At 43.8% G+C, this 15,534-nt stretch overlaps 1 protein-coding gene across 1 annotated transcript; it reads left to right on the top strand.

Annotated features, from left to right (window-relative positions):
* Window positions 1-2,871: 2,871 nt before the first annotated feature.
* On the top strand, window positions 2,872-14,706 carry LOC144024842 (myosin-4-like). Its single transcript, XM_077531065.1, has 39 exons — window positions 2,872-3,075; window positions 3,245-3,388; window positions 3,471-3,627; window positions 3,718-3,745; window positions 3,831-3,945; window positions 4,011-4,103; window positions 4,325-4,388; window positions 4,462-4,560; window positions 4,630-4,733; window positions 4,808-4,946; window positions 5,027-5,145; window positions 5,373-5,522; window positions 5,599-5,769; window positions 5,841-6,150; window positions 6,227-6,303; window positions 6,404-6,491; window positions 6,567-6,684; window positions 6,758-6,881; window positions 6,950-7,086; window positions 7,168-7,423; window positions 7,492-7,734; window positions 7,820-7,996; window positions 8,062-8,207; window positions 8,279-8,369; window positions 8,447-8,836; window positions 8,911-9,037; window positions 9,108-9,226; window positions 9,477-9,673; window positions 9,739-9,922; window positions 10,006-10,171; window positions 10,240-10,364; window positions 10,444-10,752; window positions 10,835-11,038; window positions 11,115-11,240; window positions 13,242-13,412; window positions 13,512-13,616; window positions 13,689-13,784; window positions 13,960-14,094; window positions 14,673-14,706. The coding sequence occupies exons 1-39, from the start codon at window positions 2,872-2,874 to the stop codon at window positions 14,694-14,696; spliced, it is 5,832 nt and encodes a 1,943-aa protein (XP_077387191.1). The 3' UTR covers window positions 14,697-14,706.
* The last annotated feature ends 828 nt before the right edge of the window (window positions 14,707-15,534 follow it).

The raw sequence follows: 15,534 nt of genomic DNA on the forward strand, positions 1-15,534 counted from the left end.
TCCCAGGAACCAAATGCAGGGCCACCAATGTTGTTCACACTCACCGTCCGCACCTTGTGCTCCTCGTGCCAGGAGCTTAGGTTTCCCACACTCTCCTTAGCTAAATGCGGCCCACATGTGTTCCTGGCTGACACAGTCACCCTCTAACTTGGAAACAAGGCGGTCCCCTAACCTTGGTTCAGGGTTGCTACAATAAATCTTTCAAGTGGACTATAATGAGGTGTTCCCGAAACTTCCATCCATCCATTTTCTTGACCGCTTATTCCTCACAAGGGTCGCGGGGGGTGCTGGAGCCTATCTCAGCTGGCTTTGGGCAGTAGGCCGGGTACACTCTGGACTGGTTGCCAGCCAATCACAGTGTTTCCTAAACTTTATTAATCTATTTGACATAGCAAGAATCCCACAGCATAACATAAAAAAAAAAGAAAAAAAAAAAGACAAAAACTATATTCGAAGGCCGCTTTTTTTCTTTTTGTTTTTCTTTTTTTTTTTTCATACAGTGGACTTACTCGTGCTTTGGCACCGACAGATTCATCTATTTATAGTTGGGGAACCAACCGTAATTTTTCATGAAAAACACTTACTGGCAGTTTATCAGGGTATATCAAATCAATGTTTACTATTGAAATGAATCAAAGTACTGTTAATCCATTCCAGACACTCCACAAACACCAAAAAATGTTTTGTAGTTTTTAAGAAATCCACGATTGTGTTGTATAAAATCCTGAAACAAACATAATAAAAGAGAATGTAGAGGGGGAAAAAAAGTCTTTGTTTATCCAGCATCCTGAGTTTTTTTAATTTTATTTATTTTTTATTTTTTTTTATTTAAGGTAGTAGATAGGGGGGACTCCATCGTCCTTGTTGCCCCCAGGGGGGTCTCAAAATGCCCCTGGCCATGGTTTAAACTTTTTACGCTGGACTCAAGAACCACCTGCTCCATCTCCTTCAAGACCCCTTTCTTGGATTTAGAGGCCTTAGCTTCCGGCAAAGGTCACAACAACAATGATGTGTTCTTCAAAAACTAACACCAAACTCAAACTTTTGAAGACTACCAGTGACAACTTGCACAGACCCCTGTATAGCAAACCCCCCCATATCCAACACCACCCCCCACCCCCCCTCCCCACCCCTTTGTAGTCATTGTGAATGTGTGATTTACCTACCAGTGATGCATTTCTCTGCAATTTGGTTTTGACCATCTGTGAGTTTGGTTATTGTTGTAGTTTGTGACACCCTGCCAGTTTACTGTGTAAAAAAATGCAATGCTGAATTACTTTTACTAAAAAAATAAATAAATAAATAAATAAAACAACTTTTTTTGGTAGGTGCCTGGAAAAGATGAATGGCATTTTAGTGGGGAACATTCATTTGATATAAGAGTATATTAAAGTCAAGATGTCAATGCCATGACTGAACATAAAAATAGAGTTGAAGGATCATCGCCTGTCGCCAAAGACATCTTGCCGTTAAGACCCCGGAAGAGCCATTTTAAGACAGCCAAGATCGATAATGCGGCCGGATTGACATTAGAAAAGTCACATTGCCAAATTTGGAATTTCTGCTTTGCGTGTCCAGCACATGATGCAGATAAAAGAAAGCTCCTGCTGTCTGCTCATTGACTCACGTTGAAGCTTCTCTTTCAGACCAAAAGCACAGTTGACTGCATCACCCGGACTCTTTGGTGAGTTGATTCTAAACTTCAGTGATGGGGAATCCATCTGTATTTGACTTTTTTTTTTCCTGATGTCTTTTTATTATTATTTACCCTACAAAACAAACAACTACTTTGTACTCCTTATTTTGTCAAATAGGCTACTTTTTTTTCAACCTCTGTGAATAACGACAAGGCGTAAAAGATGTAAATTGAGAGAGGTTAAGTCAATCCACGTAATATCCATGTAACCCATGTTAGTTTTTGAAAAGAATTGAAAAGAAAGTGACTCATTATTTTGTGATTTGTTTTGAAATCTAACCAAAAACATGAACAATTGCTTGATTTTCGGTTTTTGAAAGAAGATAGCTTTACTGATGCTTGTTAACAAACACAACCAACTCAATACTACAATCCAAATCAGTCCTGTGGCCCATTTTTTTTATTTAATATTTTTCATGGATGCCACATGAATGAAAAAAGCAAAGAAAAAAGTCATCCAATTGTTTTAAATTTAAATTTAGATTTAAAAACAGGCGGCATGGTGGATGACTGCCATGGTTAGCACGTCCACCTCCCAGTGCGGAGGATGTGAGATCGAGTCGAGAAAAAGGGACCGCAGCAATACAAAGGAGTGGAACAAATTAAGAAATGCAAGACATTTCAATACCATGGCCTGATTTAAGAGAATTGCTTGATTGGTGCGCATTGGTGTGCGGAACGCGCTTTGTTTTTAATTGCCAGCCTAAAAGTCAGTTCGCAGCATTAGCAAAGCTATTGGAACACATTTTGGTAGCATAAAATCCATCCATCCATCCATCCATTTTCATGACCGCTTATTTGTCACAAGGGTCGTGGAGGGTGCTGGAGCCTATCTCAGCTGGCTTTGGGCAGTAGGTGGGGTTCACCCTGGACTGGTTGCCAGCCAATCGCAGGGTAGCATAAAAGCCTTAAGTTCATAAACAAGGAAGGTTTTTTCCCCTTGTGCCACATTATCTGAAGGTATTGTACCATCAATTCATTCATTATTACGGTACTTCTGTACATTTCATTCAGAGTCTATACATTCTTAAAACCTTTATGTAAAAAAAAAAAAAAAAAGTTGAAACAATACTTTTAGCAGTATTTTTTTAACAAAAAAATTTATACTCGGAATTAAAAGTACAGAGTGTGAGTTCTTTTGTCACCTATGCAGAACTTCATCCGCAGGTGTCGCCATGAGCAGTGATGCCGAGATGGCCCAGTATGGGCCGGCCTCCATCTATCTGCGTAAACCTGAGAAGGAGCGCCTGGAGGCGCAGAACCGACCGTTTGACTCCAAGACGGCCTGCTTTGTGCCGGACGCCAAGGACCTGTACGTCCGAGGTGTTGTGCAGAAGAAAGAAGGTGGCAAAGCCACCGTGAAGACGGAAACAAATGAGGTGAGGAGAAATGATTGTTTGAAAGACGTCAAGAAATACTCTAACCAATTTATTATGACTGAAACTATTTCTGGATCAAACACCTGTTGAGAAGTTTTCCATTCACCTACTTAACATAACATATTCGGAACGTTTTGTGTATTTAGTTATTGATTTTTGCCCATTCTAGACAGTAACAGTCGCAGAAGAAGACTGCCACCCCATGAACCCTCCAAAGTATGACAAGATCGAGGACATGGCCATGATGACGCACCTCAACGAGCCATCTGTGCTGTTTAACCTCAAAGATCGTTATGCAGCATGGATGATATATGTGAGCTTGTAACAAAGCCTAAGGTCTTTGTAGAATTTCCAGCGTTTGCCTCTAAATTGACATACCTTACCACCCTGCCCAGACGTATTCTGGACTCTTCTGTGTGACGGTGAATCCGTACAAGTGGCTGCCGGTGTATGACCCGCAAGTGGTGTCGGCCTACAGGGGGAAGAAGCGCATGGAGGCTCCTCCTCACATCTTCTCAGTGTCTGATAATGCCTATCAGAACATGCTCACAGGTGAATGTTCAGAATCAGTGTGGGGGCAAATACTTTTTCACATCACTGTATGCTTTGTGGATTGACTGAAACTGCCTTTTGTCCTGCCAGATCGTGAGAACCAGTCTGTCCTGATCACGTGAGTCACTTGCATGAACTCCAATTTGAGCTCTTGGGCATCTGGAGCTCCCACTGTGCATGAACGTGCCGCTCTGTTTCCACAGTGGAGAATCTGGTGCAGGCAAGACTGTCAACACCAAACGTGTCATCCAGTACTTTGCGACAATCGCAGTGGCTGGAGGCAGTGAAAAGAAGGAACAGACATCTGGAAAGATCCAGGTACGAGAGTCAAACTCACCAACGTCGGGGAGAAAATTTCAGGATCTGATGCTTGTGTTTTCTAGGGAACGCTGGAGGATCAAATCATCTCAGCAAACCCTTTGCTGGAGGCATTTGGGAACGCCAAGACCGTGAGAAATGACAACTCCTCGCGTTTTGTAAGTATTTGACTGAACTACAAATGTCCCATGTCAAAAACAACCATAGTTGTCAGATACTGTAGCAATAACGTTAATATATGTATACTGAGATGTTCAGAGAATGTCCTTCATCTGCCTATGTTCCGTGTCAGTGTTTCACTGGGACAACACGGTGAAGTTGTATTGGTATATTACAATTGTAGTCTTTCTCTCTTGTTAGAAGATTCTTAATTTTTCAGGGTAAATTCATCAGAATTCATTTTGGAACAACGGGGAAGCTGTCTTCAGCTGATATTGAAACATGTAAGTTTATCTTTCCTAACGGAAATGTTCATCCCATGCTGAGCTATCAAGTCTCACATGTTCTTCGGTCCAGATTTGCTGGAGAAGTCGAGAGTGACGTTCCAGTTGTCGCAAGAAAGAAGCTACCACATCTTCTATCAGATAATGACTGGACACAAACCAGAGCTCATAGGTAAGTATGGCGATGATGATGAATGATATTGAAAGAAATGCAATACGCTTACTTTTTTTGTCGCTGCAGAAATGTTGCTCATATCTACAAACCCGTACGACTTCCCTCTGATAAGTCAGGGGCAAATCATTGTGGCCAGCATTGACGACAAAGAAGAGCTCGTGGCGACAGATGTGAGCTAGCTCTGCATTCAATGGTGCACAAATGCCTTTCGCCATCCCATCTGAACTCCATTTTGATGCAATAGACCGCCACTGATATCCTGGGCTTTACTAATGAAGAGAAAATGTCCATCTACAAATTGACTGGGGCTGTGATGCATTACGGGAACATGAAGTTCAAGCAGAAGCAGCGAGAGGAACAGGCGGAGCCCGACGGCACTGAGGGTGAGGCTGCGTGATCTTTGCGTTAACAGTGAAGCAACACAGATAGACACACGGTTGCTGTTTGTTGTTTTGTGTTTCAGTGGCTGACAAAGTGGCCTTTCTTATGGGGCTGAATTCCGCTGACCTATTGAAAGGCCTCTGCTATCCTCGCGTCAAAGTGGGAAACGAGTACGTTACAAAGGGCCAGACTGTCCCCCAGGTACCACACTGTCATCTCAGATGAATGAGTCTCATATTGACTGCCAACTAACCAGCCAGTTAACTGTTCAATCAACCTTATTCATGTATGGTTACAAGTTGCCTCACCACAGCAAATGCTATGTCCTCTGTTGCTCACATCTTAATGCTTCTACTTTATTGAGAACAAAAATATCTACAAAATGTTGACTCTGGTTAAAGTACTAAAGTAAGCAATTCTTACCTGAGGTTGCCAATTCAGTTGGTGCCCTGGCCAAGTCGGTCTATGAGAAGATGTTCTTGTGGATGGTGATACGCATTAATGAGATGCTGGACACCAAGCAGCCACGACAGTTCTTCATCGGAGTGTTGGACATCGCAGGATTTGAAATCTTTGACGTGAGTTGGGGAAACTATGCTGATTTTGATTTATTAATATTGCGGCTTCTACGCTCAAGTTAACCCGCTCATGCAGTTCAACAGCATGGAGCAGCTGTGCATCAACTTCACCAACGAGAAGTTGCAGCAGTTCTTCAACCACCACATGTTTGTACTGGAGCAAGAAGAGTACAAGAAAGAAGGCATTGACTGGGAATTCATCGACTTTGGCATGGATCTGGCAGCCTGCATTGAGCTCATTGAAAAGGTGGGATAATATGCTAAGTGAACAAAATGGCTTCTGTTAAGCAGCATTCCAATTCTTTCTCCAATCACCAGCCGATGGGCATCTTCTCCATCCTTGAAGAAGAGTGTATGTTCCCCAAGGCGTCAGACACCTCCTTCAAGAACAAACTCTATGACCAACATCTTGGGAAAAACAATGCTTTCCAAAAGCCCAAAGTGGTCAAAGGCAAGCCAGAGGCTCACTTTTCCCTGCTGCACTACGCCGGAACGGTGGACTACAACATTAGTGGCTGGCTGGAGAAAAACAAGGACCCGCTGAATGAGTCTGTGGTGCAACTATACCAGAAGTCCGCTTTGAAACTGCTGTCTTTCCTCTATGCCTCCTTTGCTGGGGCTGAAGGAGGTACAAAACCTGTTCAGTGACGTGCATGTTCCAGCTGAGTGTTCTTAAATCAGAACATGTCATTTGTGTTTTGTAGACTCTGGTGACAAAGGTGGGAAAAAAGGGGGAAAGAAGAAGGGTGGCTCCTTCCAGACAGTTTCTGCAGTTTTCAGGGTACCAAAAATTTACGTTGGCATAACAGACTACAATACTGTATATGTTACATGGACCACCGCCCTTAAGAGGATGTGTACCCTTACCCTACTATTTTCAGGAAAATCTCGGAAAACTGATGACCAATTTGAGGAGCACCCACCCACACTTTGTACGTTGTCTGATTCCCAATGAGGTTAAAACACCAGGTACCATTCAGATGCAATTTAGGATAAAAGTAACATAATTCACTTAGTGGTAAGGTTGACAATTCTTTCCTGCAGGTATCATGGACAATAACTTGGTCATCCATCAGCTGCGCTGTAATGGTGTGCTGGAGGGGATCCGCATCTGCACAAAGGGATTTCCCAGCAGGATTATCTATGCTGATTTCAAGCAGAGGTTAGTAATTTGACAAAATTTGTGTCATGTTAAATCACTGCAGCTTTTAATAGTCTTAATCCAAAATGAGCAGATACCGAATCTTGAATGCCAGCGCCATTCCAGAGGGACAGTTCATCGATGGCAAGAAAGCTTCTGAGAAGCTTCTAGGTTCCATTGATGTTGATCACTCTCAATATCGTTTTGGCTCTACAAAAGTAAGAGTTCTGGCTCATTTGGCTTATCTTTTTGGACATATATTGGTTATAACTGATGTTTTTTGTAGGTCTTTTTCAAAGCTGGCCTACTTGGAAATTTGGAGGAACTGCGAGATGAAAAACTAGCTTCTCTTGTGACGCAGACACAAGCTGTTTGTCGAGGTTATCTCATGAGGAAGGAATATTCCAACTTAATTGCCCAAAAGTATGATGATAAATCCCTTTTCAGTATGAAAATGAAATGATTTCTGCACAGACCAAAATGTGTGATATGCATATCTGACAGAGATTGTGTGTGGATTCTACAATACAATCTGCGCTCCTTCATGAATGTCAAACACTGGCCATGGATGAAGCTCTTCTTCAAGATAAAGCCTCTGCTCAAGAGCGCAGAGACAGAAAAGGAGATGGCCACCATGAAAGAAGACTTCATTAAATGCAAGGAGGACCTGGCCAAGTCAGAGTCCAAAAGGAAGGAGCTGGAGGAGAAAATGGTTTCTCTGTTGCAGGAGAAGAATAACCTTCAACTTCAAGTGCAAGCTGTGAGTTTCGCTCTACCTCAAATCTAATGAAACAGTTTGTGCTGTTTCCTAAATTCTCTCCTCCTCAGGACTCGGAGAACCTCTGCGATGCAGAGGAACGATGTGAGGGTTTGATTAAAAGCAAAATCCAATTAGAGGCCAAACTCAAAGAGGTGACAGAGAGGCTGGAGGATGAGGAGGAAATCAATGCTGATTTAACCGCCAAGAAGAGAAAGCTTGAGGACGAATGCTCTGAGCTTAAGAAAGACATTGACGACCTTGAGATCACTTTGGCTAAAGTGGAGAAAGAGAAGCATGCCACTGAAAACAAGGTGTAGACATTGCACTGCATAATGTATTATGACGAGGTAATTCAAACTATAATCAGAACAACGCTGCAAGTGATCCATTTTGCAGGTTAAAAATCTCGTAGAGGAGCTGGCGGGCCAGGAAGAAAGTATCAGCAAGCTGAGCAAAGAGAAGAAGGCCCTTCAAGAAGCCCACCAACAGACCATGGATGACCTTCAAGCAGAGGAAGACAAAGTCAACTCGTTGACGAAGGCCAAGTCAAAGCTGGAGCAGCAAGTGGATGACGTGAGTGGTCGCTAAATGTTGATGTTCCCAAACAAGCCGGTCTGATCTGTCTCACTGCTCTACAGCTTGAGGGTTCCCTTGAGCAAGAAAAGAAGAGTCGCATGGACCTGGAAAGGATGAAGCGCAAGCTAGAGGGAGACATTAAACTTACACAAGAATCCCTAATGGATGCGGAAAATGATAAACAGCAGTCGGAGGAGAGGATGAAGAAGTAAGTGGATATAGGAGGGGACGAGGGAGAGGTTGCACCCGACACCTGACATGGTTTTTTCATCACCATAGAAAAGAGTTTGAAAACAGCCAGCTGGTTGGCAAGATTGCAGATGAGCAAACAATCAACAACCAGCTTCAGAAGAAGCTGAAGGAGCTCCATGTAAAGATGCTTTCAGTCACACATGAGACATACTAATAGTGAGTCCGCCATCATAATCTAACTCTTCCTGTTTCAAGGCTCGAATTGAAGAACTGGAGGAAGAAGTGGAAGCTGAGCGATCGATGAGGGCCAAGGTGGAGAAGCAGAGGTCTGACCTGTCCCGGGAGATCGAGGAGGTCAGCGAGAGACTGGAGGAGGCCGGAGGAGCCACCGCCTCTCAGATTGAGATGAATAAGAAACGTGAGACGGAATTTCTGAAAATCAGACGCGATCTGGAGGAGGCCACACTGCATCACGAGGCCACGTCTGCCGCATTGCGCAAGAAGCACGCGGACAGCATGGCTGAGCTCGGAGAGCAGATCGACAACCTGCAGAGAATCAAGCAGAAACTTGAGAAAGAGAAAAGTGAGCTGAAGATGGAGATTGACGATTTGGCCACCAACATGGAATCTGTGGCTAAAACCAAGGTTAGAGACGTGTAAGATATCAGAATCCCGAGGCCACATCGTATCCTGATGTGTTGTTAATTGCATTTGAATAGGTCAACCTGGAAAAGAACTGCCGCTCTCTTGAAGACCAGCTAGTGGAGTTTAAGACCAAGAATGATGAAAACAGTCGGAACATTGCAGATCTCACCAATCAAAGGGGCCGTTTTCAAAATGAGAACGGTACATGAACACTCAGCAGCTGAATAAACTGCATACTGTCAAACTAAGTCAAAATCTTTGTCTTTTGTAGCTGAGTTATCCCGACAACTGGAAGAGCGAGAGAGCGTCATATCCCAGCTGACCAGAGGAAAGCAGGGATTCACCTCACAAATTGATGATCTCAAAAGACTCATGGAGGAGGAAACAAAGGTGATTAAAGATCACAACTGCTGTCCATGCCTAAGGCTTGCTAATGAGTGGAGTGTTCCCTTCTCAATATGAGGCTTCACATGCCATCCCATATGCAGAAAATAACTCATTAAACCCATTTCCTCTGTTCTTTCAATGGCGCCGACTTGGTCAAATGACACAGAAAGAGTTTATTTGTGGTGCCAACACCTTTTGCTACTCAGAAGAATGTGTTACACCATGGTGAATTGTCACATATACACATCCACAGGCCAAGAATGCTCTGGCACACAGCCTACAATCATCTCGTCATGACTGCGACCTCATCCGTGAACAATACGAGGAGGAGCAGGAGGCCAAGGCAGAGATGCAGCGTGCATTGTCCAAAGCCAACACCGATGTTGCACTTTGGAGGAACAAATATGAGACGGATGCCATCCAACGTACTGAAGAGCTGGAGGAGGCCAAGTAAGCTCAGACTCACACTTCGAATGATTCAGCTAAGTGAGCATCCGCAATGTTATCTTCCACAGGAAAAAACTGGCACAGCGTCTCCAAGAGGCAGAGGAACAAATCGAGGCGGTGAACTCAAAGTGTGCCTCGCTGGAGAAAACTAAACAGCGACTTCACAATGAAATGGAGGACCTAATGGTGGACGTGGAAAGGTCCAACAGTGTAGCAGCCACACTCGACAAGAAACAGAGAAACTTTGACAAGGTATGTGGATCATAAGGCAGAGTGGTCAATGTCTATACCTATTGTCGTTAATAAAGAGGATGATCATGTTTTGTTGAGTTCAGATTCTAGCAGAGTGGAAGCAAAAGTATGAAGAGTCTCAGGCTGAGCTGGAAGGTGCTCAGAAGGAATCTCGATCGTTGAGCACGGAGCTCTTCAAACTGAAGAATTCGTACGAGGAAGCCCTTGATCACCTGGAGACAATGAAGAGGGAAAACAAGAACCTCCATCGTAAGCCTAATAAGTAACAATCAATGTTTGAGATCACTTCATGACATTTGTCTCCTGTCAAACTTAAGAGGAGATCACAGACCTGACAGAACAGCTAGGAGAAAGTGGGAAAACCATCCATGAAATGGAGAAATTCAAGAAGAGTGTGGAAGCGGAAAAATCTGACATGCAAACTGCGCTGGAAGAAGCGGAGGTGAGCATCATACCTGATGTCATCAAATGTTTGAAACAAGACAAACTACAAAGTATTATGACAATGGTCACTTGCTCAGGCCTCCCTGGAGCAAGAGGAATCCAAGATACTCTGCATCCAAATGGAGCTCAACCAAGTCAAAGCTGACGTGGACCGGAAAGTGGCGGAGAAAGATGAAGAGATTGACCAGCTGAGGAAGAACCATCAACGAGTGACAGAATCCATGCAATCCACTCTTGATGCCGAAGTCCGTAGCAGGAATGACGCCCTGAGAGTGAAGAAGAAAATGGATGGAGACCTGAACGAGATGGAGATCCAACTGGGCCATGCTAACAGGCAGGCTTCTGAAGTTCTGAAACAACTGAGGAACGTGCAAACGCAACTGAAGGTTTGATATTACAGGGGTTTTCCTGGCCCAAATCGAGGCTGAGGTAATACCATTCTGATTAAAAACTCCAATGCATTGTCAGGATGCCCAAATCCACCTAGATGACTCCCTTCGAGTTCAAGATGACAGCAAGGAGCAGGTGGCCATGATGGAGCGCAGGACGGGCTTGATGCAGGCTGAGATTGAGGAGCTTCGAGCAGTTGTGGATCAGACGGAGCGGAGCCGCAAATTGGCAGAACAGGAGCTGATTGATGCCAGCGAGCGTGCAGGACTACTTCATTCTCAGGTGGTTTTCATCACGTCTTGAATCACTGAAATGTAGTCTCCTATGAGTATTTTCATCACTGGCTTGGTATCAACAGAACACCAGTCTCCTGAACACCAAGAAGAAGCTAGAGACAGATATTTCCCAGCTTCATGGTGAGATTGAGGAAGCAAGTCAGGAGGCCAGGAATGCGGAAGAGAAAGCCAAGAAAGCCATCACTGATGTAAGGAAATACATTATTCATCTACAAGGGATATATTCACTTCTTTTTTAGCGCGATGTCACGTAATTGAAGTCCCCAGAAAATAAAACATAGCCTCAAGGTGCTGTGTTTGTAGTTTACTGACATGCTGCTTCCACTGTGGCATGAGGAGAGATGTAAACAACGACCACTATGGCATGTCTAAAGATTTAGACATTAAAAGCCGGAATTAAAAGCTGGAATTAAAAGCCAAACTAAAATTACATCTAAAATGTAAAACACAAACTAAACTAAAGCAGACACAATGCTAAGTTGCATTTCTTTGTTGCAGTTTCTCAAGCCTGTATCTCGCTGAGTGGCGAATGCTTGCAAATGTAACGAATTTTAGGTTTCGTCAGTGTTTGTAAAAACTTGCAAACATTTATAAACAGTAAAGCTGCCGCAAACAGTATTTTTCTTGTCAAAGATATTTTGAACATGTTCAATCCTTTACTTCACTAACAGTTGCAAATGTTTGCTAAACAGTCATACGCATTTGTAAACGGCCATAAGACATATCTCACCCATTCTTACCCGGGATTTACACCGATTGCGTGTGCGGTGCGGCTGCGGTGCGGCTGCGGTGCGGTGCGTCTTGACTGCGTGCTCCGAACGCGTCAATTTTTTGGCCAATCCACACCGGCTCCGCACAGCTGCGGTCCGGCAGCTCCCGCCGTGTCTCGCGTGACCGCGCGCGATCATGTGGCATTAAAAACAACGACAAACACACAGAAAGTCTGTGCTCAACAGAGAAGCAGAAAGAGAGGTGGACTTTTATTATTTTGTGGCTTTCTACCTCCAATATAAACCTCTCCTCGTCCATGTTCGCTGGTGTCTAAACCGTCAATGAGCACCTCGCACGTTAACTCCAGGCCCGTCTACGCCCACATCACGTTTTGCTAACATGCTTGCGAAATAGGAGCTGGCGAGTGTTTTATCTTGAAAGGTAACCGGAAATTTATTTTGAAACTGCCTCGGTCTTCCTGTCCCGCTCGATGTGTTTTGTGCTAGCTTGCCATTTGCCGGAGGCCTACCGCTGCGGCGTCCGGCAAAAATAGAAAATAGGTCTATCCTTGCGGAAGGGCTGCGGCACGCCGCAGCTGAGACGCAGTCGACACGCAACGCACACGCAAGCGGTGTAAACGGCACCATTCGAATGAATGGAATCTAATTGCTTGCGTAGCCGGAACGCACCGCAACCGCACCGCAGCCGCACCGCAACCGCATCCGGTGTAAATCCCGGGTTATATTGATCTTCAAGGCACAAGAAGAACGTCAATAGGGAGCACCTAAAGATTTACAGAGCCTGTTTGGATTAATTCATTAGATTAGCCCATATCTCACTCAGCGATGCAAGCTTGCAAGGGTGCGTGCACATAGTGAGATGCTTTTTTTCCATTTTTTTTGTTGCCATCAAATTTTGCATGTATTCAAAATTTCTCTGCAACAGGAAAAAATTATTTGATAGTATAAAGAGGGTTTGATAGTGTCTAACGAGTGTCTTTGCAAAATTTTGCAAGTGAACAAAGCCTGAAACATTCATTATGTGCACACACGTTTACAGGCCTGCGCTCCTCAGTGAGATGTGGGCTTAAATGACACAAATAGCAAAAGAGAGTGGTGTTGAAGCAGTATAGATTCCATAGATTCGCCTGCTATTGGAGTTAGCAAAAGGTCCCAGTAGTTCCCAAACAGTGGCAAAGGAGTGGCTAATCTTCACAGTACTGTCCCAAATAGTTTTCCTAATAGTCACCATCTTTCTTTCGCAAATACTTCTCCAATCATTTCGTGTTGTCTCTAAGCATCGCTAAAAGTTGTTAAATGTCACTAATGACAGAAACGACCCCTGGATGTTCGGCAACATTCATACGGAAAGTTGACGATTCCAACATTCACTATTTGCCGCTCAGTGAGATAGCACCTTAAAGGATCCTGTTGGGATCTATGCTTGAAGTTGGAACACTGCCGCTGTGGTACTTGCAGGCCGCCATGATGGCTGAGGAGTTGAGGAAGGAGCAAGACACCAGTGCCCACCTGGAGAGGATGAAGAAGAACCTGGAGGTGTCGGTCAAAGACCTGCAGCACCGTCTGGACGAGGCGGAGAACTTAGCCATGAAGGGTGGAAAGAAACAGATGCAGAAGCTGGAGGCCAGGGTACAACCATGTGTATCATATCAACCGGACACTTTCGGGGCCACAAAAGCGGTTATCAGTTTAGCTTAGCTTTGTCTTCACTAAAATGTGCTTAATCAGGTTCGTGAGCTGGAGACTGAACTGGAAGCCGAGCAAAAGCGCTCGAGTGAGTCCATCAAAGGAGTCCGCAAATATGAGAGAAAGGTCAAAGAACTAAGCTACCAGGTAAACTTTCAAACTTCTGGTGGCTTTATTCTGCTCAGAGAAGGTCTTTGCTGAATGAAACATCTATTTTAGGCTGATGAAGACAAGAAAACCAACATTCGACTGCAGGACTTGGTGGACAAGCTGCAAATCAAAATGAAGGCCTACAAACGTCATGCTGAAGAAGCTGTAAGTACAATGCCATCTCAGCTCAGTCAGCTGCATTTTTTTATTTTTTTCATCAAACACACCTAAATTTGTTTAGGGGTCTGCAACACACGAATGGCATTTCAATTCTTTTCTCATCAGTCAAGGTGCCACTTTATTACCTTGTTACTCTATTGTCTTTTCATACGTCCAACAGGAGGAACAGGCCAACATGCACATGGCCAGGTTCAGGAAGTCTCAGCACGAGTTGGAAGAGGCCGAAGAGAGAGCTGATGTGGCCGAATCGCTTGCCAACAAGATGCGAGCCAAGACCCGTGACATTGGGGCGAAGGTAACAGACATGTTTGATATTTAAAAAAATAATAATAAAAAAATCTATACTTTAGGTCAGTCCACGTGTGGGTATCATTTTTACAAATTATTGACCAATCTAAATTGTTGAAAATGGCTTGCTCGCTTTGATGATACAATGTTAATAGTTGAATAAGCACGCCATTCTTGGGGTCTCCTGAGAAGTGACGACTACAGAGATACAAGGTTTTGGCCCAACGGCAGTGATATGGGGGTTCACTTACTAGTAAGTTCCATGGGCCAGCACAACTTAAAAAGCAAGAGCAGATTAGTTTGACATGTTATACACAGAAGTTAAAACTGATTGAAAAAAATATATATATATAGTCCACATAGGCTACACATAATGGAACCAGTGCAGCCAAGACAAATGTTGCAAAGTGAAGAGAATGGACTATCCGTAATACATTACTACAATTTGATGAAACGAATATCAGAAATTCAGTTCTAAATGTAGGTCACTGCTTCTGATAATGGTTTAGGAAAGCAGAGGAGGGTTTGCTAGCCCTAGCACCTCCACCACAGTAGTTAACATTTCTCCTTCTGATGTTGTTTCAGCCACCTGAAGTACAAGGAGAGTAGCTGAATGTGGACCCAGATGCCCACCACGACTGCCCCCACGTTATCACATTATTGCATGCTTAGTCAGTTTATAGTGAATTAAAATAGTGAACTAATAATAATAAAAACAATCCCAAACACTGTCACACATTTAACACACACACGCGTGCGCACACACGTAACACAAGCAACAGTAGCAACTAAAAAATACTAAACAATTATGTAGTAAATTATAAACATTTAATACTCACAAAATCTGATGTATTTCGACCATTCACCCTCTAGAGACCCAAATGACTGTTGCAGTGTATGCCTCTCTTCCAACAAGTATATATCACTGTGTGGCGCAAACTTGAAAGTACACTTTCTCCACAGCTTGCCACACTGACTGGTAGGCACGCTAATCATTCAATCACAGGACGCGAAAATGTGTACGTCATAGACACCTGCAAGTGATGTCACCAACTCCAAATATGATTGGTCAAATTATCTATTGGTTGGGTAGATTTCGTATGACCTAGCAGCACAGCGCTGGCATCTGATAGGCTAACACTTCTACGGTAGCCTGCCTTAAATACTGAAAGTAACGACAGTGTCAATTAAATGGGGTATATGCCACGGAAGAGGCGGGACTGGTTTTTGCACAACACTTTGTTTCCGGTTCAGTTTGCGTCGTGTGGGTTGCGTCAAAAATACTTGTGCTTCCGACTTTGTGCCCCTCGGTTGCGCGTTCGCAACCGGGACCGGAAATAAACTGATGTACAAAATCACGTCCCGCCTCTTGCGTGGCATATACCCCATTATTATAATAATGATAATAATAATAATAACAATAATCCCAGGCGTCTGGACCTAACAT

The sequence above is a fragment of the Festucalex cinctus genome, chromosome 1 (genome assembly GCF_051991245.1).
Source record: "Festucalex cinctus isolate MCC-2025b chromosome 1, RoL_Fcin_1.0, whole genome shotgun sequence".
Lineage (NCBI taxonomy): Eukaryota > Metazoa > Chordata > Actinopteri > Syngnathiformes > Syngnathidae > Festucalex > Festucalex cinctus.

What these genes read in the sequence shown, in the direction of transcription:
- LOC144024842 (XM_077531065.1), top strand. Translation starts at nt 2,872, where the DNA reads ATGAGCAGTGATGCCGAGATGGCCCAGTATGGGCCGGCCTCCATCTAT. An exon ending in ACACAAACCAGAGCTCATAG is followed by an intron (nt 4,561 to 4,629) that starts GTAAGTATGGCG and finishes TTGTCGCTGCAG; the next exon opens with AAATGTTGCTCATATCTACA. An exon ending in GAAGAGCTGGAGGAGGCCAA is followed by an intron (nt 9,674 to 9,738) that starts GTAAGCTCAGAC and finishes TATCTTCCACAG; the next exon opens with GAAAAAACTGGCACAGCGTC.